This window comes from Charadrius vociferus, unplaced genomic scaffold (assembly GCF_000708025.1).
Source record: "Charadrius vociferus isolate BGI_N301 unplaced genomic scaffold, ASM70802v2 scaffold72, whole genome shotgun sequence".
Taxonomy (NCBI): domain Eukaryota; kingdom Metazoa; phylum Chordata; class Aves; order Charadriiformes; family Charadriidae; genus Charadrius; species Charadrius vociferus.
Genome location: NW_009647830.1, coordinates 552,046 through 566,348, shown reverse-complemented (window position 1 = coordinate 566,348; position 14,303 = coordinate 552,046). Strand labels below are relative to the sequence as shown.

At 35.5% G+C, this 14,303-nt stretch overlaps 1 protein-coding gene across 1 annotated transcript in view; it reads right to left on the bottom strand.

The window, feature by feature from the left end:
- The window catches only part of ANKS1B (ankyrin repeat and sterile alpha motif domain containing 1B), a 456,808-nt gene that overhangs the window by 246,749 nt on the left and 195,756 nt on the right, over positions 1-14,303 (bottom strand). The window contains exon 14 of the mRNA XM_009882636.1: positions 4,906-4,916. Within this exon, the coding sequence (XP_009880938.1) occupies positions 4,906-4,916 (11 nt within the window). The remainder of the gene's footprint in view (positions 1-4,905; positions 4,917-14,303) is intronic.

The following is a 14,303-nucleotide window of genomic DNA, read 5'->3' as shown; positions in this document are numbered from 1 at the left end:
AAAATCAGTTTTCAGTTTTAATCACAGGGTCATTCTTTCACAAAATAATGTTTATTGAAGTATTTGTAAAAGGCAAAGACCCTATGATATCACTTAATTTCTATTTCACACTGCATTGTAAATGGAATATACAAAAAAGCTGTTTAAAGATTTTGAGAAAAAAAAAAAAAAGACAGGAAAAAAGAGAGCACTTTAAAGAAGAGCTGAAATGCCAGAGAAATAAAAAATATTAGTGAATAGAAAATTAGAAAAGGAGAGTGGGAAAACACAAAAGCCAAAGCTAAGTTGGAATCTGAATTCTAATTCCAGGGAACTATTGCATGTTACCAGAACTGTACTGCTCAACAAGAGCTTCCAGCCTTCTTGCTACATCTGGATCTCCTGTCAGGAAGCTCATTTGATCAAGACATTGAAATTAGACGTCTCTGTCTTTCATTTCTGACATGTTACTCTCCCATATTATCACAGCCACTGCAAATCTAAATTACTGTCCCGGTGCAAGCTAAGGTTTTCAAATACTTGTTAAACAGACACTGCTCAGTTTGCTGTCTGTATAGCTGCAGTGAATTGAATGGAGATTTTAGTTTTACTGTGTACCTTGCCTGAGGTCAATCACGTTTAAATGCAATTTTTCTTTCACAATTAATAATGACATTATTTTTACTACATTTGATTTTTCTGCTCTAATTCGACCTACAGATTTGGCATAGACGGTTTCTGGAATAAGTCATAATAATGTTGTTAGTATCACAATCATGACAATCATGGGAAAACTTATGAAAAAATCAAATAAGTTCACAGTAGCTTACTCACTTAAAAATAACAGAATAAGCCCAAATACTTTTTAGCTATTCTATGATATGTAGGGGTTTTTTTTGCTATCATAATTACATGACAGATGTCTTTTTGTATTAAAGCTTCATCTTCCTCACATGTTTATCTGTGTCAACGCTGAGTTTTCTTAAGATTTTCCGTATTCACCTACCAATCCTTTCAGCTATGCCATGTAGGAAGGCCAGCCATGCTGTTCTGAGTTGCAAACCAGGTTGTAAAGACAAGTGATTTTTAAGACAAGATAACCTTCAGTCATGAAGCCAGAATTCTTTCAAAGCCATCAGAGACACCTTTTCAGTCCTTAAACACTTATTCCTTTGCTGTGCAACCTTACATATGGCCTATGTTTTGACTCCTAACAAAGGTTACTGTATTCATGGGCCTCAGCTCAAAATCCTCAGTCCCAAGTGCTTTCTTCTTCTTCAGTCATCGCAATTCTCCAGAACAATATGAAAACAAAGAAACAAGCATCTCAAAGTAATAGTACAAAGCTCAGGTAGTAAAAAGCTGGAACCCAAGCTTCCAGCATTGCTGGAAGTGGATACCAAGATCATAGCTGATCTCCGGACCCAAAAAAAAAGAGAAGTCACTTCTTTGGGGGCTTGAAGACAAATCTTCAAGAATTCCAACAATATCTGAAAAACTGAGGTTAAAAGAGGCAAAGCTCAACCAAGCAACAGTTTGAAAAAAAGCCAGACGGGTCAAAGTGAAGGAACAGAATACCAAAGGTATTTTTGGCCTGTTTCATGAACTCATGCCTTTCTTGTGAATTAGAAGATAATCATGCATACATTTTACAGAATCTACTTTTCTTTATGCTAACTTTACAGACAGAACTTCAACCTTAAAACATAAAGTTTCATCCTACGCCCTTGTGAGACCAAAAAAGCATTCATGGAGGTTACACCAAATAAACAGATGGAGTTGGATGGAAAAAGGGAAAATACTTTAATCAGGTAAACGAGTCATAGAATCATAGAATAGTTTAGGTTGGAAGGGACCTTAAAGATCATCTAGTTTCAACCCCCCTGCCATGGACAGGGACACCTCCCACTAGACCAGGTCATTGGGTTGTATCACTCTAAAGACTATTACAAAATCTAAGGATGGATTTTAGCGTTTTCACAATGCATTTCAGCCTTTTGATGAAAACGTTATTTAAGGAGCTACAAAACTGCATACCCTATCTGCTGCATTCTTCAGAAACCAGAGAGATTGACAATATGCAGATCCAACGTTTGTGACGGAGCATAAAAAAATTTGGAATTGTTATCCCTGAAATTGTTATCTTTCTGCTTCCTCTACAACTTCAAACACTTTTAATACAATTAAGCTCCCACATATTCTTAAAATAAACTGGTGAACGAGGCAGACTTCTTCCTTAATTTCATGTATAATTGTATGGTTGATTTGGAAGCATCAGCCCTAACTGAGTGCTAGAGGTAGCTATCATCCTTTGCATACCCTCTATGTGACTATGACAATACTAACACAGGGACGTTGTGTAGAGTCTTTACTGTAGCAAAAGTATCAAGAGCACTTAACTGACAGCTGGGATCTCAGAGACATCAACAATCATTTTTTGGATGTAGTTCATCTTCTCTCATATCCCACTCCATTGTCACTTCTGGCATAAAAGGCACCACTCTCTACAGTGGTGTCCCAGCAGTTGCTTCTAATAATCCTGTCTCCAGCTTGAAGATTTCTATCTTCTCACCAAAAAAAATCCCTTCCCACAATTTCAGTGGGAATACTACAAATATGTCAGTAAGTACATCGTAAATGATTCTCTCATAAATCTGTCATCATATCAAACTTCCACTATCCTAATTTAAGAGTAGTTTTCAAGGTAACAACTGCTTTTGCTCAAGAATTTGGGAACTCAAAAGTGCTTTCTCGGAAAATATCATTGCACATGTGACACAGACTAGCTGAATAATAGTAATGATTCAACTACATTTACCACTATGAAGCCATTTTGTATTGGAATAAAAATGTAGTTCGGTTGATTTTTTTCACAGTGGATCTTTCAAAACCTACCAAATCAACACCTGAATGTTTAGAAAGAGACATGATTTTTATATATTCCACTGGAGAGGAATCAATTTTCTTGAAAGATAGCAATTATTTATTAGAATTTTACACATTGTCAAGAATTATGTAAATCAAGAGATTAAGATATAGGTCATTTATTTCTGAAGAAAACCCTTTTTGAAGTATGAAGGGAGAAAAATTGAACATAATTTAAGCTTCTAGTCTTGGTATCAAACCAAGGCTGAGTCATAAAATCACTTTGAAGACAGCTGTAATGATGAAAAATGTTACTGTGTACCAGCTGTTCACTGAGAGTACTCTGTTAAGAGATTGCCCCTTCCAAATATAAATTGTGGTATCCAGTGAAAAATCTGAACCACCTGAAGTGGTAACTTCCCTTCCACTAAGGTAAAATAAGGCTTTACACACCCCTTCTAGATACAAAAGAGGATCTTATAGACCTTGCTTATGAAACATAGACAATGTTTTCATTACTTAGTTCAATGGCAAATTTTCTTCTTGTCTGAAACACCCTAGATGACGGAAAAAGTGTAAGAGGTGAAAACCAATTAGACTGAAAATAAGAGTATGTATTGAAATTCTGCAAAATATCCCTCTTCTCTAAGTATACAACTATACACTAGAAATAAGCTCTGCAGGCATAAATACTTCAACACTGTCTTGTTTAGTGGCTGTATACCTGTACGCCTACAGAAAATCCATAAAAATCACTTTATTGTATGTTAAAACGAATACCTTTGTTAGCATCAAGTTCTCTCATTAGTACTTAACATTGCAGCTGAATCATGATAAGGGGAAGAAATGGAACAGGTGATCTGAAAGGTCAGCAGAAAGGAATAAAACAAAAACCCTACTTAAAGGGACATGACATGTGACCACACTGCATTTCAACAACTACAGTGCACTGTACAGACCACGATATCTTTAAAAAAAGCCTACAGAGTCACAGAAATCTTGCAATATCATTGCAGTGCATAGAACAGGCTGTGAAACTTGCTCCAAACCCCAGAGAGAATCAGATGATGCTATGTTGTATTTTAATACCAGTTCTCAAGCTAGAGGCAGTTTAAATATGGCACAATTGCTAGTTTTGTAGAAATATTCTCTACAACTTAAGTGAAATACTAAGGCTGCCAAGAAAGACTAAGGGAGTTAGCTTTTTCCTCAATTTGCCTAGCTTGCTCAAGTACCTTTAAAAATACCAACCTTTATATTTTTTAATTTAAATATCCACAAGAACAATGTTACATGCTATTAAAAGCAACCCATTTCTCTTAATGGAAGACTGTCAAACAAATGCAAATCAGAATGCAGAAGAAAACACTGTAGTCTGAAGTAAAAACTGCTATATTGTGACTCAGAAGTTACTCCTAGCCTTTTCAGTACTTTACCAGGTGACTTTGGAAAATCAGTTTAGTATTAGTTTGCCTGAACTTCCTCGGCTGTGATAATACCAATCCCGCTAATGAAAACAGTACTATATGAAAGCTAAGTATTACGAGCATCTTTTAAGATGCTTATCAGAGTTCGCCATAAATCCTGAATTTTTCAGAAGTCCTCTAAAAATGTTTATACTGTACTTTTACACTTCTCTGCTAATGTTTGTAGGAATCTTTTTTAACATGAAAGGAACTGCATATATGAGAAAACAAATTTAACTACAGAGTATAAAAAGTGTCATTATATATATAGTAAATTGAAAAATTAGAGAATGTTTTCTAAAGCCCTTTGGCTATAATAATGATGTGTTGCTTCTAGGCACATACACTTCAAAAGAAAATATGAAGTTTCATGATTATAATTTAACTCTAACGGAATGAATTTAAAAGATTTAAATGATTAAATATTATTTTGCAAGACATGATTTTTCACACAGTATGATACAATGAATTTAAATCAGAGGCAGATGGTACCCAGTATTCTTACAACTGAGAAGACTGGTATGTCAGACAATCTACTGTTTTGTTCTGTTTAAGACAAACAGGCTCTCTAGGGTCCTTGAAAGCCATTTTTTACTGGAAGGGGAGCTAGAAATAGAGCATTCATGTAAAAGTTTATTTATTGTGTTTGCAGCAGCCGCACACAAGAAAGTATGGAGAAAAATTGTATCAGGATTCTGCAATGCTGTCATGAGTGCCAAGTTCAATTAAATACCTGACCCTTTTATGATCTTTCCCACAGCAACCCATTTAGATCTTAGACTTTTATTCGTCATCAAATTTTTGTAAAAAAATTCATCTTCTTTAATGCTTGCAGCCAAGTCCTCCTGAAAATCCCCAAATCATCTCAGCAGATACGACCTTATTTCAGAAGCTGTGTCTGGCTTGCTAATGAGCTATGACAAAGCTGACCACTGACAAGGCAGCTTTCTAAAAAACAAAGCTGTATTTGTTTAGAAGAGACATTTTGAAGTATTTGTAAAAGACAGTTGTGAAGAAACTATCTTATAACATTATAAATCCCTTATATACATGTCTAGGTAACTAGGCAGTCATTGAGCTCACTCCCTTGAACCAGATATGATTTAAGGTCACCCGAGTGACCTAAAGAATTTAATTCCATATGAAAAGTCACGTCACTTGAGATTTTATACCTGTCTCTGTTATGAGAGCCAACCTTAGAAAATATGTTAAGACACTATCAATGCATCTGTGAAGCTTCCGTCTAAACCACTGCTCTTAGTCTTCCCACTGCACAGCTCCAGCTTCCCAAACCGGGTATCAACCCTGTGCCGTGCAGTCTTCCCTCACTGCTTCAAATTATGATCCCCATCCATATCATCTGCCTCCTCCTCTCTCCTACACATTTCATCTTCCCAGAAAGTGACTCAATCCCTACACTTCTATGCTTTCTAACACTTCTTATCTGACATCCCTACCAAGGAAAGCACATCAAGCACCAACGCTGCACAGCTGTGTAACGTGCTTTATCTAACTCTGAATGCAATTGTAAGCCTAATATCACAGTGCAATATCATGCAAAAATAGAAGTTCAGGTCTGAGATACAGTCCTGTTTGTCAACATAATTTTTGTTTATTGAGTGCATTTTGTCTCTTAAGTGCATTTTGTCTCTTAAGTGCATTTTGCCTATTTAGTGCGCTCTCTCAGGACTAACTAGTCCTCACACAGGTCTACAGATGAATTGCTTCTAGTTCTTGGTTTTATCTTCACATGTTCATTGTACAATACAGAAATACTGTAAAATGGGTAAAATACCTTTGTAAGATGCTGTAGAAATAATTACTACAAATACATGTTTAAGAACAATATATTTTTATTCTACCACTACGATCATTAGTGTTAAAGATTACCAAACTATCTTACAAGCCCTATCTTTAATGAGCACCATCTGTTTGTTTTTGGATTGAGGGAAAAAGGACATTTATATTAACATAAAGGGATTGATTTTTATTTCCAGGTCTTTGTCTTCTGGGTTTCCTGGACTCCTTTTTTCTTATTCCAATAGTGGCTAAAACTTCACAGAGAAGATGCTTGCGCTGTACTGAAACATGTCATTTGTATTAACTTCCATCCGTTAACTTCAGTTCCAAGAGGAGAATATGACACTGATGGAGGAATACAAACATTAAAGGCTGCACAAAGGAACCCAGGACAGGGTCACTGCATCTAGTCCTTCACAGGAACGGGTGCTGGCGCTGCAGAACACCAGTACTGAAGCGTTCAGAGACCATACACAGACGTGCCATGAACTACAGGTCTCAAAACAGCTTCTCCAAACAATTTAGAACATACAGTACAAAACCCAGAGCTTAGGCTGGAGTAAATTGGCAGGAGAGATCAAGAATACTTCAGATGTCCTTGGTTCTTTCATCCACACAGAATTCTTTGGGTGAAAATACCCAGAGGATCCTCTGTTATACCTAACATTGATGAAGCTGTTACAATAGCTCCTGACTAATACATATGGTGTTAACATCTGCCACTTTTCAAGATAGTATTCACTATTTGCAGAGTGTCATGTTTCTCACAAATAGCATGAATGACTAAAAAATAATGATTTTGTGATAATTCTGCTTCTGAGAAAACATAAATTGGTGATAAACTGCCATTAACTTTGGCATGTGAAGCCTTGTGCAAAGCCTACTGAAGTCAATGAATATATGACACTGCCTCAGAATAAACTTAAGGAGTGTATAGCCTACTGAAGTCAATGAATATATGATACTGCCTCAGAATAAACTTGAGTGTATTTCTTAACATGACCATTTGCTTTAGAGGTCTTTTTTTTTATGTTTTAGTGCTAATACTTTTTATTACAATTAAAATTTGTGTTAATGAATAGCTAGTAAATAAAGTAGATCGTCAAAGTATTTTTAGAAGCAACTCATTTTTTCCTAGCAATAAACAATTATAACTGCCAGAATTCTCTGGCATTTTTCAGCAACAGATATGTAGTAATTTAACTCTTTATTTTGGAAGCCTAATATTATATTAAGCTACACTTTTCAATTTTTTCGCACTGCTAATATGTAGAGTTTTAACAGGATGCAAAGCCTTCTGTTTATTTATTACATTTACTTCTGTCACATTGTGAAGGCACACAAGTCTCTGAAAAGCAAACTGTTCAGAAATAGAATGCGTACCTGTACATGGCTTAAATACAGTTTATTAAGCTTTCAAATATTGAAAACTAAGTAAAGCCATAAATCCAATTTTGTTTCGGATTTACATTTTAGTACAGACCTTTTTTTCACTGTGGTCTGCAAGTGATTAGTCAGTGTTTTCCCCTGCAGTAAGTATATTAATATTTCTCATTAGCAACCAGGAGCATAAACCAGATTTATTCAGTCTGTATGTAGAAGGAGCTAATAATATGACAAAAACCTAAGAGCACTAATTTTACTGTCAATTCCTTGTCCTGGCAATTACCTCTTAAATAGGCTGGACCTTTCTTATGTTAATTAGTGGTATTTCAAGAAACTTAAATTGTGGAAAAACATATTATTTTTAAAAACATATTATTTTTTTTCCAAAAAACCCAGTGTATTTTGAATTATTTTTTTTTCTAGAAAAAGACCAGGTTTATACCTGATTATGTATATGTGTAACTTCATTCATTTGAGCTGACCAGTTAATTTCAGCTTACATGTGCGTGAGCAAAGCCACCCGCATATGGAACTGTTACATGGATTGGAGTCTTTCTAAAGACTGTCTTCTCCCGATACTAAAATAGCCACAGCTACGGATTTTCAGTTTAGGTTTAAGTATTTTAGAAGACACACCATTGGCACCCCCACTGCCATAAAGAAGAGACAGTTTATAGAAGCAAAAAGCAAAATCATCAGGTACTTAAGCAAAAAGATTGTTTTCAAATAATAAATTGCCTTAGTACGCAGTTCTTTGGTACCAGAGATGTTGAACAGACATGGCTTTTTCATACTCCCACCCAGCCTGGCTATGTAAGAAAAACCTGTAGAGAGCCTCTGTCTCGGTGTTTTAATTTTTGGGGACTGCAAAATGCTCTCTGTTACACTATGGACCATTGGGGTTCGTGGCTGATGGAAGACAAGGAAAGGAAAAATGGAACCCTCAAACCCATCATCTCTCCCTCCAGGTACCAGAACTGTGCACTCAAACAAGTGAACTAAAAGCATCAGAGTTCCTTATCTGCATGTGCAGGAAAGTTATGCTCCATTAATTTATGCTAATTTCACACGAAAAGGAATAAAAGTTTTCATTTTTCCTTTCACTGTACAGAAGCGCCTTCTTAAACCGACCTCTTATTGCCTCAATTTTTACTGAAAATGAAGTAAATAAGATCTGCTATTCCAGCCCTGTGGAAAATATTAATAAAAAAAAAATAAAAAATAAAATTGCATGACAAAAATTGCTTCAAAAATGAATGTGAGATATCAAATACAAAAAGCCAGGAAAGGCAATATTAGTGTAAGGATTTCAACTTTTCTCATTGTGCAAACTCAAAAAAGCCAAATATTTCTAGCTTATCATTTCTTTATCATCTGTTTTTCATATTACAGGGTCTGATCTGAAGAGTACCTAATCTAATTAATTCATTTAAGAAAAGTTAAGAAGATAACATGGTTATTTCTGATCTTTCCGTATTTCAACGTACTCTACCAATGAAATTTTGCTGTAGATGAAGCAGAGGTAGGAGATTTACTTCAAACAATTTTGATTAAACAAATTAGACCAATAAATTTCATTGAAGTATTGGGCCTACTGTCCACTTTCTGTTTAATCGAAGAGGAGTAGAAGTTAAATGTCTCTTTATCTAACGATAGCTTAAACATGAAAACCACCAACAGGACTTCTGAAAAAGACCCTGCTCAGGAACACCACTTCACAGAGCTACACATCTTTTGGGCAAGACTTGATTCGTATGCAGAGAAAGTGAAGTTCTAACAAGAGCTTGTGACCGCCTGCACATCACTACATTACCTATAGTCTATGTGTGCCTTCTACCAAGTCACACCACTTCTTGGTGCTTCAGTTTTCTCCCTGATAACCTCCCCTATGAGAACAGAGCTAATGAAGCGCCACGTCCTCAGATGTGCGCCCTTCGTTCTCTGAGCTCACCCAACTCAACAGCTCCAGCTCCATATTTCCTAGGAGATCCCCCAACACGAAACAGCACAGATTTTGCCTAGTCCAGCAGAGTTTATTCACTTTATGCTTTGTAAAGTGTGATGGGTGATGCTTTCCTTACACGGGCACTCGAGACTGGGATCTCTGCACAGTATTGACTGCGTTCAGGCTAGGAAAGAGAGGAAGAAAGCAGCAGCCACGTCCCAGTCCTGGTATTTTACTTGTTGCTTAGGCAACCCAGCTCCACCGTGATGAAACAAAACACGGAAAAAGTAATCTCACTGAATGGGAATCCACTTAATTCAGAATCAGTAATCAGTTTATGAAGTAGTACGTTTTTACATAAGAACAGAAAAACCGTCTGGTTTTGATGCGTATTTTACGCCAATAAAATTGGAAAAGAACTGATATCAACAACTTGTATTATTTCCAAAATGCATTGAATCATTAGGGAAGTTGAATTTTAAATTCACTGTTCAGACAAAAATACTCATTGATAAATCGCAACATCTCCATAATAAGCAAAGTATTAAAATATTTTGGATTAATTTTGGTGATATATATGCAACACTTAATGGAAGCCATTGTCTTATTAATTTCACAGGAAGTTTTATGTCAGTAAAACATAATGGATAAGCTGTTCTTGAGCTGAATTACTCAGCTGATGCCTTGCAGCAAAGCATAGGCTGTATAATATCTACTATTGTACCAAATCAAGATAGTCATACCACAGTTCTGGTACAACCTTTCATTTTGCTGATGTGGTTCTGGTGATGCCTCACCAAAAAAAATGCCAGTAGTCTATTCTTGCACTATTTAAATACACATTAGTAATGGAATAAAGAATATTAATTCTACCATTAATATTAATTCCCCCATAATATTTTAAAAGTAGTATTTACAATAAAGCTAGGTGTAAACTTAGCAATCGCTCTATAGCAGTATCTTAAAGAGTGTAACCTTCATACATATTCTGCATTTCATTTGAACAAATGAATATCATTTGATACAGAAGGAAATGTAGTCAGCATATGTTAAGCTAGAAGGACAATACAAGCAACTGAAGAGTCAACACAGGTTCACAGCCAAGAGCTCAGTATTTAGCATATTCAACTGAATTAGAAAAAGAGCAGATGCATGGTGATTCCTGGTGTTCTAGAAAGGGAGGGGCTCCATCTAAATACCAGAAGTTGAGTGATAAAGATGTTAAGAAAACAGTGATTAATTCCCAGCAACTATGTCTTAGAATAAGTCGTTTTCAAAACATCAAACACAGAAGAATAATCTAAATCACAGCAATGAGGCACACATTAGATACTGAAGCTGCTAACAGCTATTCTTTACATAACTTAGTTTAAATGTAAAATTCTAAGAATCAGCATTTAACCCAGTTTCTCAACAACATGCTAAAAATACATACTTGATTTTTCATGTATGATTTCCTCTAATAAGAATTTGAAAATAAATGTCACCTACTATAGTGGCTGCACTTCATATTTTATGCTTATAATGTCTCTTTAAAGATAAAACAATTATTAGTTTACTGGTGTGTCACAGGTTAGTTTACAGTCAGACATATTCCTCTGCTGTTGGATATATGCCTTTCTTGCTCTTTTTATTTTACATAAATGCTCAAGAAATCTGGATCTATGTGACAGCTTTTAAGAGAAATGGAAAATAATACTTCTGGGTTTTTTATTATTTAAAAATGTGGTTGCTGTGAGAACCTCATCTTTGGCTGCTTTATAAAATGAATTAGATTCATCTCTCAATTTTTCAGGTTTTCCTCAAGTATTTTACTGTCAGCTGTAAAAAAAAACAGTAACAGAACAATCCTCCTCTTTAAACAGCACCTTCATTTCTCAGTATCACAAACTGGAAGGCTTATATTGCTTGTTTTCACAATGCTGTACTATCTGTACACAGCAATGTATGCAATAATTCTCCTTGCAAAATGCACATGATAAATTAATAATTAGAAGCGCAGTCATTCATACAACTGCTTTGATCCAAATATCATGAAATACATTTTAACTAACGCTAACAGGCAGCTACCTCTGCAGAATACAATGGAAACTATCCAGCAGACTATCAGCAGCATCACATATTTTTCTGGCATAGAAATTCAACGATATACTTCCCTTGCTTCGCATTGTAGATAGGTAAACTATAGTGACCTAAATGGGTCAAACTGTGATCAGCTTCTGAATGATGCATGAGTAAGAAGAGAATTAGGCTCAGTCACAGCTGAAGTCCTTTTGCTCTTGTTTGTTTTTCATAAAACACTGAAGTTCTGTGTTGGAAATCCAGGGGAACCAGGGCATGTCTATGCAGGAGAATGTACAAGTACTCGCTTAACTAAGAAAAATCTTTCTCTGCATTGAGTTAATAGATATTTTAATTATGGAGGTGCTTAATTTTGTTTTTTCAATGTAAGTCGCATTTGGCAAAGAATGTGCCATTTAATATATGAATTAGTTCTGATTATTATGCTGAGAATACCGAATTACATCTGTATATTTCTGTTCTTTAATCAAGTAAACATTACTTGCTTTGGCTCGGTTTGCATAAAGCACATATCAAATGTTAGATAACAAAATGTTACGGAAAATGCAAAAAAAAAGAAAAAAAAAAGTCCAGTGGTAACCCTCAACTGCGTACTTTAGACAGCAAAACAATTTAAAATGGTAACACTACAGCAATGTTAAGGAATTTAAAGAAAGGTTTATCTTAGATTGTTATCCTAAACACCCTCAAATATTTCAAACACAATAATGAATCCTTTGATTAAAAATACTTTTTAGAAGCTAATACTTATATCAAGAGATTATGAGAAATCTTGCTTACACTGAGGGAAATGTCTCTGTAACTAAATTAACACTGACAGTTATTTCATAAGGGCATGATGTTTTACTGATATTTCCCTGAAGAAAGCTCAGTTTCATGATAATATAGCAGAAATAGGTCAAAACTTGAAAGATGAGGATATTATATTGCAAGTTTTTAATGCAGGCAGAGATCAAATTTCCACCTGCAATTTTTGTGTTCATTTAATCTTTCCCGTAATAAATTACAGTACAATTGGCAGTGATTAGAGCACATTGCAATTTTCTTTTTAAAGATGCAAAAGGAGCTTCATGAACACAGCAACATTTTGAGTATCAATTTAAATTCCTTGGAGTGAATTTTTACCATCTGGGAAATGCTTCACACTTAACTTATTTTCAGTAACTCTTTGCAAAATATCAGGGCAGCACAGTTTTCACCAAGTCTTTCTTTATCACAATTCTATAATTCCAATATGCTATCTAATTATAAAAAAAATATGCAGAATCACACTTGAACCGTAACTGGGACAACTTTTGCGTCTGTTTTGCTTATTCAGACTTCGAGTTTCAAACAGCTTTAGTAAATACCTCATTGGAAAGGTACATTTCACACTTTTCAAAAGACCCTTCACATTTACTGTGCATTTCTGGGTCTAGACAGAGGTTCAAAGTCACCAAAAGATAATCCCATAAGAGAATATTCTATATACTTTCATTTCCCAAACATTACACCACGTACGATTAAATGATGCAAACACCTTTCAAATTTTGGATAAGCATCTTCTATTACACTGTCTCATACATAGTATTCTAAAGCATTTCACAGTATATCCAGTTTATTCATTCCAGAAATCTGGATGCTCAGAATAGAATGTGAGATTAATTTCCGTGTGTAATGTATTTATTCTCAACTGTACTTTAGATTTTATATGATCAACCAAATTCACTAACGTTTTAGGCAGACAAAAGTTCCAATGGTGAGTCATTAAAAGCCAATATGTCCTCCCAACCTCAAGCCAGGAAGGGATTGTGGAATTTGCACGAAATCTGGGAAGGCTGTGAATAAAAGGGTGGCAAAATTAATAGCTTCAGGGATCCACTTTAGCCACTTATAAAACCCTTTTGGTATCCTGGACAACTCTAGAATTCTTTCCAGTGTGATCCAGAGTTCCCATCCTTAGTGATAACATGTCCTGCCTTATCTTTATATCTCCTTATAATCTGTGCTAACATAGGAAGATATGATTGACCCTCAGTGCCGCAGCAATGAAGACGGTGGCATAACGCTTCATTGCAACGATCTCATAATATTTCAGAGTTCAGAGTTATGCAGAAAATTGGTAAGAAAATGTTCTGGAAACCAGATAGTAGTAATGTGACTATAGCTGTGATGGTCTGAACTAAATGTCTCTTTCAAATACAACATAATTTTACATTTTCTATTTATATACTGCTCTGAATCGACACAGAGCCAGACTGTGTACTGCTCCTGATCTTCTGTGTATGTGTGAAAGCCTTACACCTTAAGACCTTACACCAGCTAGCAAGACAGCTGTTCAAGAACAGCAGACAGCAACTCTCCCTGAACTCTTTTCATGCTGGGGACTGAAGCATAGATAACCCAATCCTCTTTTCTTTTGGCATATTATACATTGCATATCTGAGAATACCAGGCAAGAAGGTTAACAAGATCAAATTATTTTGCATGAACTTGCACTATTAAGAAAGAGTCAAAAACACTGGAAATGGAACAAATTTTTCAAGCACCCCTGTGCTTTTCTAATAAGCACCTATCCAGCAGGATTCAAGTAAAGTTCTCCATAACATGCAATGGACAATGGACCCTCCTCTTTCTCCTATTTCCCAGAGCAGATTGTGCCCAGCTGAGACAGATCATCTTTGATGCGCCTCCGTCAGAAGAGCTTCTGACTATGTGACAGAATTTAGCCCATAATGTTTCCTGAATGCTAAGTGCTAAACTTAAAATTAGGAGTTTCATATTATTCTATTTTTAAAAAT